This window comes from Spea bombifrons, chromosome 2 (genome assembly GCF_027358695.1).
Source record: "Spea bombifrons isolate aSpeBom1 chromosome 2, aSpeBom1.2.pri, whole genome shotgun sequence".
In the NCBI taxonomy this organism is placed as follows: Eukaryota; Metazoa; Chordata; class Amphibia; order Anura; family Pelobatidae; genus Spea; species Spea bombifrons.
The window spans coordinates 97,458,256-97,475,793 of NC_071088.1; the positions used below are offsets into that span (position 1 = coordinate 97,458,256).

Below are 17,538 nucleotides of genomic sequence, written 5' to 3' on the forward strand. Positions count from 1 at the left end.
GTTACAGCTGATGTATCCGTTCACATCATCTTGTTTGAAAAATGCTAAACTTTTAATTCTACTCTCCCACTTTCTATTTCCCTATTTCCCCACCATTTTGGCACAGATCACCACTAAATATTATATATATATATATATATATATATATATATATATATATATATATATATATATATATTATATATATATATATATATATATATAGTGGGGCAAAAAAGTATTTAGTCAGCCACCAACTGTGCAAGTTCTCCCACTTAAAAAGATGAGAGAGGCCTGTAATTTTCACTATGAGAGACAGAATGGGGGGACAGAATGCAGGAAATCACATTGTAGGATTTTTAAAGAATTGATTTGCAAATTATGGTGGAAAATAAGTATTTGGTCAATAACAAAAGTTCATACCAATACTTTGTTATATACCCTTTGTTGGCAATGACAGAGGTCAAACGTTTTCTGTAAGTCTTCACAAGGTTTTCACACACTGTTGCTGGTATTTTGGACCATTCCTCCATGCAGATCTCCTCTAGAGCAGTGATGTTTTGGGGCTGTCGCTGGGCAACATGGACTTTCAACTCCCTCCAAAGGTTTTCTATTGGGTTGAGATCTGGAGACTGGCTAGGCCACTCCAGGACCTTAAAATGCTTCTGACGAAGCCACTCCTTCGTTGCCCGGGGCGGTGTGTTTGGGATCATTGTCATGCTGAAAGACCCAGCCACGTTTCATCTTCAATGCCCTTGCTGATGGAAGGAGGTTTTCACTCAAAATCTCACGATACATGGTCCCATTCATTCTTTCCTTTACACGGATCAGTCGTCCTGGTCTCTTTGCAGAAAAACAGCCCCAAAGCATGATGTTTCCACCCCCATGCTTCACCGTAGGTATGGTGATCTTTGGATGCAATTCAGCATTCTTTCTCCTCCAAACACGACGAGTTGAGTTTCTACCAAAAAGTTCTACCTTGGTTTCATCTGAATCATCTTCTGGATCATCCAAATGCTCTCTAGCAAACTTCAGACGGGCCCGGACATGTACTGGCTTAAGCAGGAGGACATGTCTGGCACTGCATGATTTGAGTCCCTGGCGGCGTAGTGTGTTACTGATGGTAGCCTTTGTTACTTTGGCCCCATCTCTCTGCAGGTCATTCACTAGGTCCCCCCGTGTGGTTCTGGGATTTTTGCTCACCGTTCTTGTGATCATTTTGACACCACGGGGTGAGATCTTGCGTGGGGCCCCAGATCGAGGGAGATTATCAGTGGTCCTGTATTTCTTCCAATTTCGAATAATTGCTCCCACAGTTGATTTCTTCACACCAAGCTGCTTGCCTATTGCAGATTCAGTCTTCCCAGCCTGGTGCAGGTCTACAATTTTGTTTCTGGTGTCCTTCGACAGCTCTTTGGTCTTGGCCATAGTGGGGTTTGGAGTGTGACTGTTTGAGGTTGTGGACAGGTGTCTTTTTATACTGATAACAAGTGCAAACAGGTGCAATTAATACAGGTAACGAGTGGAGGACAGAGGAGACTCTTAAAGAAGATGTTACAGGTCTGTGAGAGCCAGATATCTTGCTTGTTTGTAGGTGACAAAATACTTATTTTACCGAGGAATTTACCAATTAATTCATTAGAAATCCTACAATGTGATTTCCTGTATTCTTTCCCCCCATTCTGTCTCTCATAGTTGAAGTGTACCTATGGTGAAAATTACAGGCCTCTCTCATCTTTTTAAGTGGGAGAACTTTCACAATTGGTGGCTGACTAAATACTTTTTTGCCCCACTGTGTATATATATATATATATATATATATATATATATATGCTACCTGTTTGTATTTGTTCAGTAACACTTAACAAATGCCCTGTTGGCTGGATGGGCTAAGCATTGTCTTGAAAAGGCAGGTATATCCTTTCAAAGATATAATGAATATAAACACAAGTGGCATGCTGTACGATGTCCCTTGAAATAACACAGAGACTGGCAAAAGAAGAAGTCAGCCAGCTGTGTCCAGACCACAATCAACAGACGAAACTCAGCAAGCAAAATTTGGCAGACAATACCTCCTGCAAAAATAAATGGAAGAACAAAATGATAGGCTATGATTAAATGCTTGCTATAAGCACAAAGCACTTAAGGCATTTCACCCCACTAGGTTTTTGCAGAAGAATCTATCAATTTGTTCTGCTGTTTAATTTTGCAATATGTATTGTCTGCCAAATTTCATATAATGAATATACCAATAATTGTAAAAATGTAGTCAGGTTAACTATAGAGGAGAAATAGAAAATGGTGCAAAGGGAAGCAGGGCTTAAAAAAAAACTAACATATATCAATGGCAAAATAATTAAAAACGAAATAATGTAGTCCTGAAAAACTGAGAAGAATATGGTGTTTACATACGACAAGCTAAAAGAAGCTGTGCTTAATTCATTTTTTCCACGGTATAAACCAATGAGGAACCAAAGGCAGAGATCTCACAATTCAAGGAAACTTTAACTATGCCATTATTATTTACAAGGCTGACCAATGACAAAGATGCAAGAGCGACTGAATATACTTGAAGTGCCTGGGAGAATTTATTTATCCTCAAGTGCACCCAGACCTTTTTTCAGTAATTGACAGACTTAAAACCCTTTACACATTTTCTAGATATTGTATTGGAATGCCAACGCCAATATTCCATAGATGGTAATGCTAAGGTCTTTGTTCCCATACATCCCGCTTGGATGTGGAACATTTACCATCATTTTAAATGGCCAAATAGAGACACCTCTGTCTATGGTTAAATGTATGGCTAGGAGCTTATGGTTTTTCAACACTCTTGATCTAATGCTCTTTGAGTTTTAAAGCTGTAGTACACTATGCTAGAGTCATGTCCGTCAAACTCTCTGAGCGGCTAAGGTAAAAAATAAGGACACATAGGAAGTATAATGTAGTCAGATGTGATTGGACTAGGATTTCTATAGCAAAATAACATGTTATTATAAGACATCACTTCAATGTTGCACAAAAAACAAAGAACACAAAAAAAGTTGCTTTTCCATTTATAAATAATTTACGTTAATTAAGAAGTGGATAAATGGTAACAGAGATTAACTCCAGAAGCACACATCAAATCCTTGAATTTTAAGAATTACTATTACCGCTTATCACATCAACAGTGACCTTCTCCAGGGCTGTCTTTTGTACCTTTCTATTCTGAGCATTTTTTTTTTACAATTACACAGAAATGTTTGGCTACCATCACATAATGGCAATCCTTTCACTTCAGAGTGGCTTAATGTGAGAGCAATCAAGCCCACTTGTACAATATAGAATGGACTTTTAAGCTTTAGTGCCTTTAAAATGCTACCTAGCATTAAGAAACAGGATAATAAAAGGAAGCCTTAGCAGAAAACATTGAGCCAGTATACTAAGCTGAATGACGTGCACAACATTAGCCATTTCTAATTCGTGTTATTAGCAAAGAACATCTAAAACACTGTAGTGTACTCCCTGTAGGGGATACGTCATTGGTTCTCAAGGATCAGTTTTCTGTCACATATTCCCTACATTCATTATGGGGTTAAGTAGGCGTTGATGGAACACTCATTTGGTTAGATTTCTGAATGTAAGTTTATTTTGAAAGCCTTCTGTGTCTATGGTTGATGTTATTAAAAGTGATCAAGTGCACCAGGAGCCAGGTTCACAGAGAATTGGAAGAAGAAAGAAGACATGGTGAAAAGCAGACAAAGAAAGAAGAACACGAAGAGGCAAGAAAAGTGGAGATGTGGGAAAGAATATAGGAATACAGACAGAGCCGGCCTTATGTGTTCCAGCGCCCTGTGCCGACTACTCCTCCGGCGCCCCCCATCCCAAAAAAAGAAAGTAAAAAAATCTTGTAACAAAACTCCCCTTGCTCACTATCTATCCCCTCTCCCCGTATATCACTATCTACCACCTCTGCCTCTTCTCACTGCCTTCCCCCCTCTGCCCCTTCTCACTGCCTTCCACCCTCTGCCCATTCTCACTGCCTTCCCCCCCCTGCCCCTTCTCACTATCTACCACCTTGCCCCTTCTCACTGCCTCCCCCCCTCTGCCCCTTCTCACTATCTACCCCCTCTCCCTACTTCTCATTATCCTTACTTACCTTATTGAGTTCTGTGGTGGGAGCGGGAGGCATCCGTCTTCCCCCTCTGCTACGTTGCACGCTTCAGCATGAAACGCCGGCACCTGCCCGGGACTTAAATTAAAACATTGGGTTTTTTTTGTTGTTTTAACTTTATTTAACATCCTCCATGTTAAATAAAGTTAAAAAAAACTTTATTTAACATGGAGGATGTTAAATAAAGTAAAAAAAAAAAAAAAACGATGTTTTAATTTAAGTCCCGGCCAGGCTCCCTTGTTGCCATGGCGCCCTGTGCGGCCGCACAGGTCGCACACCCCTAAGGCCGGCGCTGAATACAGAAGCAGTCAATGAAGACGGTAGGAAGACATTGAGAGAGCATGAATCAGAGTGGGAGAGAGCATGAGAAAGTGTGAGAATGTGAGAGCAAGGCTGCCATCAGAAATTTTGGGATAGATGACCGCCCTCCCCAGATGACCCCCCCACACCTCCAGGATTTTCTCTCCTACTGTTTTGGTGGCAAATATAGCACATACAGGCTGTTTGGGGTACTGTCAAGCTGTTTAATGGCACAGAAAATCAGTTTGGGGGCAAAGATGGCACTGGGGTCTCATTAGAAATTGTAATGTTTTTTTTTAGAAAGCACCTTACCTTACCTTATTTGCAGCACTTTTCAACCACCTTGCTGCCGCAGGAGACTAGCCTCTCCCAGTGATGGCTTCTCCTCTAGCCCCCTCTAATTTGTGGTCCTGTAGCGTTAGGATCACAAGCTCAGTGGAACTGCCACCAAGCTTTCTTTGTTTCTTTTAGAAAAAAAACAGAGGGAGACTTTGTCTCCTCAAGCGGGCCCCTAAGGACAGCCAGGCCCCCCTAGGACATCTAGACCATTTACAGCAGTAAAGGGAGCAGCATTTCGTCCTTAGACCCAGGGAGCAGAATGTCCTGGGCCAGCCCTGCATGTTTTATTTAAAAGCATTAGACTCACCACGTCCCGAACACGGCTGACTGGAGGTCCCCTGGCACTTTTTCTTGCTTAGTTCTATTGACAACGGGCAGGAACGTGGGTGTTCACACTTCCGTCCAGTCCATCCATCCTTACAGTCGCATCGGCCGCAGTTACATTGACCATGACCTGCAACAGTATTTTCACATTCAAAACATATTTTCTACAAGGGTTGAAGCATTTCATATTCAATACAGGAGAAAAAAGTGAAACATCATTGTAACCTGGTTTGGCACGACAGGTCTGTGGACAGCTAGTAGTTTCAATAATAATGCAGGGTGACAGTAAAAGCTTTTACTGTACTTTTTACTCTTATCCCACAGAGAATTCCTTTTCATTCATTTATAATGTGTTTGCTATATTTAATACCGGTCTTTTTCAGTGTGTATATTATATACAATCGCATGTAGGTTCAGTATCGATTTGTTTTATGCTTCTACCACCTTCCAGATAGTAAGCTTGTTTAATAAGGGTCCTCAAACCCTTTTGTTTCTCTAAGTCCAAATTGTTATGTCAGATGCATAATAAAATATAGACCTGGGTGTTTATTGCCATCTCCCTATCCCTTCTATATTTTATAACATTTTCTAATGTGCACTTCTAATGCACTTGCTCATGAGGCTGGCAGTATATAAAATTATTAACAGATATATGCTGCACATAAATAATATAAACTTATCAGATAATTGTGGTGTGGCTGTAACTAAACTGTAACATTTCTTCTGACATAATTTCCCCCTGCAGCTCCTCCTACATTGTTCTTAATCATTTTTTTTCTTTTATTTTTTTAAATTTTTTTTTCTTTACAAAAAAGAGTATATATATATGTTATCTTCTGTATACAACAAATTTAAAGGCAACAACATCATTTAACGTGACATACATATAATGGTAAGAAGCGTACAATGTATATATCCATCCACAATCCAGTAAGGCTGATCCCATATACATACTTTCTAACGGCTCAATTTATTTTAATAATTGCATCTTATTCCCTATTGCATAATTTTTACGAACTCCATATTTGATTTTATTATTTTCTTAATGTTCACACATATGAACCTTCAACCTGTCTTTCAAATTTATTTATCCAGTTATCCCACTCTTTATATCTTTGATTGCACCACCCAAAGTTGTAAGCAATCCCTCTTTCCATTTTACATCGATGTATTATTTGAGCTTTGATTTTTATCCATGTATTAACCACTGTAGACCTCCAATTTTTTGCTATCGACAATTTTACAGCCATCATAAAATGATATAATATCTTTTTTCAAATCTTTTTAGAGGTGGGATGTTAAGGTGTATTACAGCTAGATCAGGGGATCTGCTAATCTCCCGACCCAACAATTTCTCCAAATTTTCCAGAGTTACGTCCCACAATGTTCTAACCAGTAGGCAGCTCCACCATATGTGGAGAAAATCTCCATCTTGTTGGCCACACCTCCAGCAATAAATTGGAGAGTCAGGGAGCATTTTCGCCAACCTAGTAGGTACCAGATACCACCTATTATTAATTTTAAATTGAACCTCACATAGATTCAGGCAGTGAATTGCATTACACATCTGATTAAATGTCTTATATGCATCTACTCTAGAGATGCATATTTTTAAATCTCTAGCCCGTTTATCCAGAGATTTCGTCGGATGATCTTTTTTTACTTAAGTTTATTATATCTTTGCATCCACTCAGAAGTTTTTGCCCTCAGTAATCTTTCTAGATTAACAATTGTTCTTAATCATTTCTTAACCCGATTGTTACAGCTGCTTACATGAGTGATATAACCATAGTCTGAATGGCCTGGCTACAGGTTGTTCGGATACCTAGTCATGGTGCACTTAGGACTTACAGCTTCAGGGTTTTTTTTCCGGCAGTTTAGGAGGAAAAACAAGAAAAGCACAATTGGTTTAACGCTACCGGGAAATAGGTTGTCTCTCCTGGGGCCGGTCTTCAGGCAAGTCATCCAATTATACATGTGGCCATGGTACCCTGCAAAAGATATTTGTGCCAATTGAGGCACACACACCTCCTTTTCAAACTCCCACTGTGCGCCTGCACTTGATATGATGTCTTATCCAGAGCAGCGCTGACTGGCAGACATGCAGACCAAGACCACACCTCGCTAAGGACAGGTAAGTGAGGAGAGAAATATGTTTGTATGAATATGAAGAGGACATGCCAAGGAATGGGTATAAGGATGATGATGAAATAATGTTGGGTGGGTATGGAGAAGTTATGTTAGGGGCATGAAGAGGGTGGGGAATGATTGTGGTGGAATTTGGGGTCACAATGGTAGGGGATGGAAATGATGGTGGTTAGGGGATTGTGGTGGGGATGGGAATGAATTATGATGTCAGGGTATAATGATGGTCAGGGGCAGCACTGCACTTACACATAATGACACTGACACAAGTTTTGTTATTATGGTTGTTTACCAAAATAAATTCAAGTTATAGTTAAATAATGAATGTGGGCTATAAGTGCAGTCTCTCAGCTTTAATTTGAGGATATTCACATCCAAATTGGAGGAAGGGTTTAGATTTAGATTTCTTAATAGCATCCATGACCTCGATGTCCACAAATGGTTGTTCCAGTGATTCCACCTGAAAGGTAGATAAACCAGGAAGACCCAATCCTTTTAAATATTCTCTTATACATTCTATCTTTTCTGCCTGATCAGGGATATTATAAAGTGTAAAAATCTCCAAAAGCGGATCCTATTTGATTTGGGCTAAAGCAAAGACCACCCCCCTGTTTGTTATTATCTTTTGAATTCTATTTTTAAAATTTTGTTTTTTTATTTGGTTTGATGTCATCTTACTGGCCTTATTACCTTGGTAAAACCATTTTGTATTCTTTTTAACCATTATTCTATTTGCTCTTAGTATTAACAGTTCTTTTATCCTTCCATTTACCTGGGCCATCTCCTTAGAACGATCCACTGTTGGAGATCCCTTGTTTTCATTAGACAGGGTATTAAACTTAATATAAAGGTCTAATATATTTTGATCTCTAATTTTTTTGATTGAATGTCCAATTTTATTAAATAACCCCTAATAACGCATTTGCATGTGCACTATACAAGCGATTGACTTTAGGAGGAATTACAGATCTTTAATATGTAGCTCATTTTCAAGGGACCAAAAGTAATTGGACAATTGACTCAAAAGCATGGACAGGTGTGGGCTATCCCTTGGTAATTTCTTCATAAGCAGGTAAAAAGGTCTGGAGTTGATTTAATGTGTGACATTCACATTTGGAAGCTGTTGCTGTGAACCCACAATCAACAGTTTGGTACATTCTGAGAAAAAAAGAACGCGCTGGTGAGATCCGGAACACAAAAAGGTCTGGGCGTTCACAGAAGACAACAGTGGGTGATCGTCGGATCCTTTCCATGATAAAGAATAACCCCTTCGCAACATCCAACCAAGTGAAGAAAACATTTAAAAGCCTCAAGAATACAAAGGCCAGATTGGACTTTGCCAAAAAACATCTAAAAGGCATTCTTTGAACAGATGAAACTAAGATCAACCTGTACCAGAATGATGGGAAGAAAAAAAGTATGGAAAAGGCTTGGAACGACTCATGATCCAAAGCATACCGCATCATCTGTAAAACATGGTGGATGCAGTGTGATGGCATATGCATGCATGGCTTCCAATGGCACCGGGTCACTAGTGTTTATTGATGATGTGACAGAAGCATCCGGATGAATTCTGAAGTGCATAGGGATATATTGTCTGCTTAGATTCAGCCTTATGCAGCAAAGTTGATTGGGCAGTGCTTCACTTTACAGATGGACAATGACCCAAAACATACTGCGAAAGCAATCCAGGAGTTTTTTAAGGCAAAGAAGTAGAATATTCTGCAATGGCAGAGTCAATCACCTGATCTCAACCGGATTGAACATGCATTTCACTTGCTGAAGACAAAGCTTAGTTTGGTGAGGTCCATATGTTCTTGACTTCAAGCAGTCATTGCCGGCAAAGGGTTTTCAACAAAGTATTAAAAATTAACATTTATGATTGTGTTGTTTGTCCAATTACATTTGAGCCCCTGAAATAAGGGGACTGCGTATGAAAATAGTTGCAATTACTAAACATTTCATACAATATTTTTGTTCAACCCCTTGAATTAAAGCTGGAAGTCTGCACTTGTATTGCATGTCGGTTGTTTCATTTCAAAACCATTGTGGAGGCATACAGAGACCAAATTATAAAAATTGTCCAAATATTTCCGGACCTAACTGTACATACATACATACACCTGTACACATTACACGTACACACACACACAGCCACTTTAACACCATGCATATACATACACACACACTCTTACACCTTACACATACATGCATACACACACACAGTCCCTCCAACACCCTATACATACACACACACATATATACATATACACACAAACACCATACACTTACACATACATACATGTAAATATACATATATACATTCACGCTCTCTGATAAACAATGCAGCTCACACACTTCCACCCTTCCAAAATTCTTTAGGAGATATACAAGGTTATATTGTTGTCACTGCCCACCTACAACACATAGTGTTAAGCAAACGGGAGACTGCCAGCATTCTGAAAATCAGCTTTCTCCCAACAGTTTGATCTATGCTATCTGTAGCTACAATGTGAAACCTTTGTAGAGTGTCTCATACTAAAGTATTTTATAGATGCCCATTGCCATTTGACAAGGACTATATTGAGCAGACTAAGATAGTGATATGGTTTCAGAATTGTTACACATGAAAATGGGCATTAAATAAGATAAATGAAAAAGTAAGGTATGTATTTAGATTTAAGGTTATATTACCATCCAGTTGTTATTTATTTGGGATATCATTTAAGCTGAAAACATGCACAATTTGCCTTAATTTAAAGAAACTTCTAAATGATGTTCATGTTAACAATATATTATTAGTAATGAGTGAGCATATTCAGAAATCCTGGCATGTGTTATCCCATTTAAATTATATGCTCTGTCAACCAAATGATTTGCCAGAAAACAAGATCATTTTATGAACTGTCTTGCTGCAAGGAAACAGAGGGGACACTTATGAAATAAATAGGGTTATCAAAATTATATAAATAACAACCACAGTTTGCAGAATGAGTTATGGTACTCTTGAATGGGATCCCAAGTGCTTTTGACTATCAGCATACTGAGTTAATTTCATCAGTTATTGCTAGAGTAACTGAGTTTACATTTTCCCTCTCTAAGTTCAGTGAGTGGTACGAAAATGGGTAGTTTTAGGGAGATCGGTTCTCTGTTATGTGTTAGAGAGGAGTACACAGAGTGCAGGTGGTACTTCTAAAACAATTATGGCTGCTGCTCTGTTTTTAAAATGTTATTTCTTAATAGATGTCCTCTGGTAGCAAAAACCACATTAATTCATTATTTTACTCATTCACACAATTCATCCACATATTAATTCATTCATTCTCACTCTTTATTTCAATATGCTTATGCTTATGTTACTTTTATCCCCCCTTCTCACACTATCTACCACCTCCCTACCCCCCTTCTCACACTATCTACCCCCTCTTCTCACACTATCTACCCCCTCCCTACCCCCTCTTCTCACACTATCTACCCCCTCCCTACCTCTTCTCACACTATATAGCCCCTCCCTACCCCCTTCTCACAGTATCTACCCCTCCCTACCCTCTTCTCACACTATCTTGCCCCTCCCTACCCCCTTCTCACACTATCTACCCCCTCCCCAATCCCCCTTCTCACAGTATCTACCCCCCCCTCTTACCGTGCAGTCCTGTGGTGGAAGCGCAAGGCCCCTGTCTCGCGGCTTCTCTGCTGAGCGCTGGCATATGACGTCATGGGGGGGACTTCTTCATTATCGGTCCCCCCCGCATGAGTTACTGGGGGGGATCTGTCCCCCCCCCGGTTCCCATGGGCGCTCAGCATTATAAGCCAGCACCGAGACCGAGCTAGAGGGCTCGCCGAGGAGAGAGAGGGGCGCCGAGTGGGTACTGCATACTTGGTAAGCGAAAACCACTCGGCGCCCTCTCTCTCTTCCGAGGTCTTGGGGCGGCAAAGTACCGCCTCTTCAAAAGTGCGGCTTGGAGCAATTGCCCTACTCTGCTCCATGGTCCAGGCATGTTAGTTTGGTAACTGTTCTGCTCACCCCAGTTCTGGTTTCTACCCATTCCACTATCAGATACCACCCACTCACTACTCGGGTTTTGAGAGTAACACCTGCCACAGGGGGACTTTGTGATAACCTTGTCACATTCATGTGTAAACATACATTTCTGGTAAACATGGAACATGATGCAGCTGTGGGAGCCTGTTATTTTATCTCCTTTCATATTAATCAGTCTCAACATATGAATTGACTCTTTATTCAACTTTACTCAGTATTAACGTGCAATGAGACTTGTTCCTGTAGTATTAACTCTTAAACAAGAGAACTTGATTTCAGAACAAGAACCAAAATATAAGTACTTTAACAGAAACCTGTCAGAGAAGAGCTCAATGTGATAAACAACAAAGCAGCAGTGTGGAAAACGCTAATATTTTTAGCAAACAAAAAAAATCAATAAACTTGCCATAAAAGTAAGAGGAAGGATAAAGATATTAGCCTAAAGAGTGAGACTAGCTGATGACAGTTGGAATGTAAACAGTAAACACTCTACAAAGCCTTTGAAACTTCAAAAATGATATAAAAACGTTCAAGATAAATAACAGGCTTTAATGTGACAACATGCCGCCATCTTTAAAGAGGCTATTTGAATTTTCTGTGGTCAGAAATGCTGTATAAAAAACTTACAATATTTAAGAAAAGAGAATCAATTTAAAAAGTGTGTACTGATTGTATTATTATTATTGTTGTTGTATTGTATAGTATACTGATTTGCTGTTTGGTATGTTTTTAATTTAAGGAGGGTTTGGAGATTTGCTGTTTGGTATGTTTTTAATTTAAGGAGGATTTGGAGATCGTTTCAGACGATCTCCAAATTGAATTGAGTTAAAGCTGCTGTTGGCTAAGAAGGAGCAGTAGTAATCAAAGATGGCACATTGTTTAACTACAGTGTACATAATGGATGAGCTCCTATCAGTGATGAGGGTAAACAACGGGCGTCTATGAAAATACAGAAGACTAGTATAAATACTGGGATAGAAAGCTTCGGACAGCGAGGGGCATTGGCCTTAAGGGTAACAGAGATATCACCAAACGTCTTTATTTTATTTTGTTCTAGTTATCTAGTTATTCTAGGAAAAAGAATCTGAGGTCACTGAGATGTGAGAAGGGATACGGGAAGATTTCCAAATTGGTAATCTTTGAAAGAATAGAGGATACTGCAGAAGTGAGCATGGACCGACCGTTTTTTTTGGAGAACAATAAAAGGGTAGGGGACAAGAGACAGAACACATAATTTATGAAATTTAAAGACAAGCTGATTAAAATCTGAGGAGGTGAGCTAAACCCTTAATATTTAATATAACCGTTTAAAAAATCAATGAGACTGATAAGACTTAAATATTTATGCTTGAGGGAGAAGGAAAGGGGAGACAGTGGAGGCAGTAACCTAAGCTACCTGAAACCAATGTCTGTGAGAACCGGCTACAGAGGATTGATGGTTTCCTCTATAAATTGAGATGTGTTCAGAATGGTTACATCCAAGCTGCACGCCATTTCTAGCAGAATAATGTAACATTTAGGAGGGCTGGATTCGAGGGGTTTAAATATATTTTAGCTCCTCCCACAAGTTTAGGCAATGCCTTTTGCATATATTTTGGCTCAAAAATATTTTATCAGCAACTATTTGAATTAGTATATTGCACTAGTATTATAATGCATTTGCATTGTTTAAAAAGTGATATTGCAGCCCATTGAGCAGCACAGCTTAGCAGAAGGGGCCTTGACAGAGCTAGGAAAAGGGCTTTAGGTGTGAGGTTGGTGATTGGTTAAGGTTAAAATAGGTGGGGTTTAGGCACTATATATAGGTCAGACAATTTAAGGATTGCCATTATTAGCTTTACGGACCTGTTTTTGTCCCTCCCTCCCTATGTTTTGGGGTTTTTGTTTTGTTTTTGCTTCACTTTGTCACAGCGGCAGAGCTGGATTGGTAAGGTGGGGGTAGGACTGGTGTTTTTTTTTTGGATACGGTTAAATAATTGGTGTTGTTGGTTGGTGTGGTAGGTTTTGACCTAGCCTTTGGCTCAGAACCTAGGAGGTGTAGGGGTGTCACGGTATGCCCCTACTTTTTGTTTTTTGGAAAAGTTATTGGCACTTTATAGGTGTGGGATGGTTTATTGTTATGTCAATTTATCTGTGGGGTCATGTGTTGTTGGTATGATGGGGGACTGTATAAGGGGTGACATTGTTATGGTTCGCTTTTCAGACATTGACTTATCAATGGTATGTTTATTATGTTATTTATTGTTATAATAAAGCTGTGGGCAACATTTTTGCCAACAAGAGAATGTGTGAGTCTCATTATTGGGTTTTGGTTGGGGAAGTTTTTTTATTCTTTCCTTGATAGGATATCTACTTTGTTTAATACATGCCACTATATCAGTCTTCATTATACAATTACATTGGGTTATATTATACTCTCTGGGTCAGTAGGTGCTTTGTTCAGATAAAAATAAATGTAAATAATTTAAAAGAATAGATTATTTTACGTGGAAAAAAAGTAGCATTTTGTAATATTCATACATATTTGTGACAGGTCTAGGCCGTGTCAAGGCATAGAATATTTAACACCACATGTACATTTTAAAAAGAGCCATTATCCTTTGCCTTTACGCTTGAACACTTCCTGAGTGTTAGCGAGCTAAAATGAGACTAAATCGTTCACATGTGCTAAACCTCATCATAGATGTGAGTGCTTTTTACAAATTCCTGAGAGATGCAACAGTGATGCGCTCATGCACGTTGCTGCTCTGTCATGCTAGTTGGGGTCATTTGTTGCTCATGTTAGAAACGGTTGTTACTGTAGCAGCATTTTCTATGGAAATACCTTCTGGAAAGTGACATCTTTATACATTACAAAAAAAAAATGACTGGAATGGCCAAGGAGCATATGATAAAAGTCTAGGTGGCAGACCCTCAATGGCATGCTATACCTAGTGCCATGTGTCCTTCTTACCCCAAAATGTATTTCTCCAAAATAAGACATGTTTGCTTAAAGGGTTATAGACAGAGATCTGGCTAGGAGACAGGGCTTTAATTGGGCTTTTAATGGAAACTAGTGGTCTACTAACATGTATTTAGGTAACTGGGTAAGGCATTTAAAAGAAGTAGAATAATTAGTTTCTTTCGCACTAATTATATAAAAAACATGTTCTGCTGTTTCTATACACATTTTAGTGAATTTAAGAGATGCAGGACACTGTGATTCATACCCAGTAAACAGTTCCTAGAAAAGAGATAAATTGGAACAAAAAGGGAATGAGTGATTTGGCTCTCAAAGAGGGACACTTTGAAGATATGTTTGTCAGGCCTAGGGCATCCCGCAATATGCACGACTAGACCCATGACCCCTTCCATTAAACAGCCTCACTGCATACTGTCATTATAGACATACTAGCTATAATATAGTGCTGTGTAAATGTTTTAGGCAGGTGGGAATAAATGCTTTCAAAAATAGACATATCTATATTTATCATTTAAGTAGAGTAGAGGTTGTAGCTGTATTAGTCCAGAGGTGTCAATATCAAATAACAGATGGAATAAGTTTCTTGTGATAATACCTTTTTATTGGACTAACAGAATAAAAAAGGTATTATCACAAGATACTTATTCCATCTGTTATTTGATATTCATCATTTAACAAACAGAGGAAAAGTGAATGGTCTCCTCAATGCTGAGAAGTTCAGGCACATAAAACAATAAGAACAAGGAATCCTGGAAGTAGTTGTATGGTTAATCTCAACATCATTGAGTCTGTCTGGGATTACATGAAGAGAGAGGGGCAATTGAGGCTGCCTAAATCCACAGAAGAACCTACTTGTTGAGTTCCTGAAAAAACTATGTGCAAGTGTATCTAGGAGAATTGATGCTGTTTTGAAGGCAAAGGGTGGACACACTAAATATTGATTTGACTTAGTTTTCCTCCAACATAAATGCTATACTTATACCATCTCAAATTACATCATCTTTTTCTGGAAGCTACTATAATAAGCTGTAGGTAAGAGCATATCCTCTTAATATTGTATGTGATGTTTAGAAAAGCTTATTTTTTTCTCACTTATACATAAAAAATCCAAGGCAAAGCTGATGGTATCTATTCCTCATAGCTTCCTTTTTGCTACATCTTGGGAGATCTTAATATCCATTAAAAGTGCAATAAACAATGGTTCTTTGATAATGGGCTTGTGTAATTGCTTCTCATGGCTTTGCTGATGTGATGTGACAGTTCAAGTCTTGGTCTTGCAGTTCAGTGACGTCAGTTGCAAGGTAATTACTCCACTGATATCAAAGGACTGACATTAATTTCCATTAGTGTAGTTCTTTCACACACCAAGCATTTAGCAGCCTATAGAATTTTACATGTATATTAAAAAAAAGATACGTTACATTCCTATCTCCCCGTGCCTGTCCAAAATAGTTTAGAGGGGCCCTTTCTGAACAATTTTGAACTGGTACGAGGAGACAGGCACAAGTGGTCGCAGGGGTTGCCCCAGGCCCCCTAGACTCCTGTAATTTAGCCACTAGGCTTGGCCCTGACAATCATGAGCTCTGGCTTCCTGACCTTGGCCTGTTGTACAGCTTTCCTGGATATTGTCTCTCTGCTTAAGGCCTATTTAGACCTACCTGTGTGCACCCTTAGAGTCAGTCCCTGGCAGGCCCGGACTGGGACAAAAAATAGGCCCGGGCATTTAAGCCTGAGCAGCCCATATTTATTTATTTATTTATTTATTGTTAAAGCCCACCCTTCATGTACCATCTTTGCATTTAATCATTCACACAAATCATTAACGCATTCATTAATGCCATCTCACAAATCATTCAAGCAATTCATCCACACATGAATTCATTAATTGTCATACGCATTCACGCAATTCATCCACACATTTATTCATTCATTCTCATACGCATTCACACTACCCCCTCTCATCATCTTATCTGCCCCTTCTCACTATGTTCCCCCTTTTCACTATGTAACCCCCTTCCCCACTTATCAATATGTACCGCCTCTATCTATCCCCTCTCCCCCTTTCTCGCTACCTAACCCCCCTCTGCCCCTTCTCACTGCAGCCCCCTCCCTCACCCTACTTACCTTGTTGCCAGAGCAAGCAGCAACTGCGACCGCGCCTGTGGCAGGGCAGGATTGACTTAGGGGCTGCTGGAGCTGCAGCTCCAGGCTCCTACCTTAAAATATGGCCGCATTAAGGCAGAGCCCCTTAAGCCCGCCGCAACTGCAACCGAGTCCGCCACTCTAAGGCAGAGCCGGCCTTAGGTGTTCTGGCGCCCTGTGCGGACTACTCCTCTGGTGCCCCCCCATCCCAAAAAAAGAAAGGAATAAAAACTTGTAGCAAAACTCCCCTTTCTCACTATCTATCCCCCTGTATCACTATCTACCACCTCTTCCTCTTCTCACTGTTATCATTATATACTGAGGCAGACATTGACGGTGGTACAGCATAATACTTATCACTATATACTGAGGCAGAAATTGACGGTGGTACAGCATAACACCTACCACTATATACTGAGGCAGACAATGACGGTGGTACAGCATAACACCTATCACTATATACTGAGGCACACATTGACAGTGGTACAGCGTAATCCCTATCACTATACATTGAGCCAGACATTGACAATAGTGCAGCATAACACCAATCACTATATACTATGCCAAACATTGATGTGGTGTAGGCCTACCACTTCATTGTCTGGCTTAGTAGTAGGGATGCACCGAAACGAATTCTGGACTGAAACCGAAAATGCAGTATTTACCTGTCCGAAACCGAATATGACCTCCCCACACCATAAAAAAATCTAACACTTTTATTTAAAGTAAGTAACACACCAAAATAGGACAAAACAATTAAAAAACAATATTATATGTATATATATATGATTGTTAACAGCAATCACATTCCTATCATACCCAGGCATACCCAGATTCCAGGATGTACTCGCAGACTTGGCATGATAGGAGTATGATTGCCCTATCTACCCCTTCTCACTCCCTTCTGCCCCATCTACCCCTTCTCACTCCCTTCACCCCTATCTACCCCTTCTCACTCCCTTCTCCCTATCTACCCTCTTTCCCCCGTCTCACGCCCTTTTCCCTATCTACCCCCTCCTAAGTATCTACCCTCTCCCTCTTTGAAGTTCACTTACCTTTCAGGAGTCCTGCGGTGGGGGTGCAAGGCCTCTGCCTCTCAGCTCTGCCACTGTATGGAACAGTATAGAGTGATGGGAGTTATGATGTACT

General features: G+C 39.8%; 1 protein-coding gene across 1 annotated transcript in view; it reads right to left on the bottom strand.

Annotated features, from left to right (window-relative positions):
• The window catches only part of ITGBL1 (integrin subunit beta like 1), an 88,251-nt gene that overhangs the window by 36,106 nt on the left and 34,607 nt on the right, over nt 1-17,538 (bottom strand). Inside the window, exon 7 of the mRNA XM_053455317.1 lies at nt 5,082-5,228. Coding sequence (XP_053311292.1) covers nt 5,082-5,228 — 147 coding nt within the window. The remainder of the gene's footprint in view (nt 1-5,081; nt 5,229-17,538) is intronic.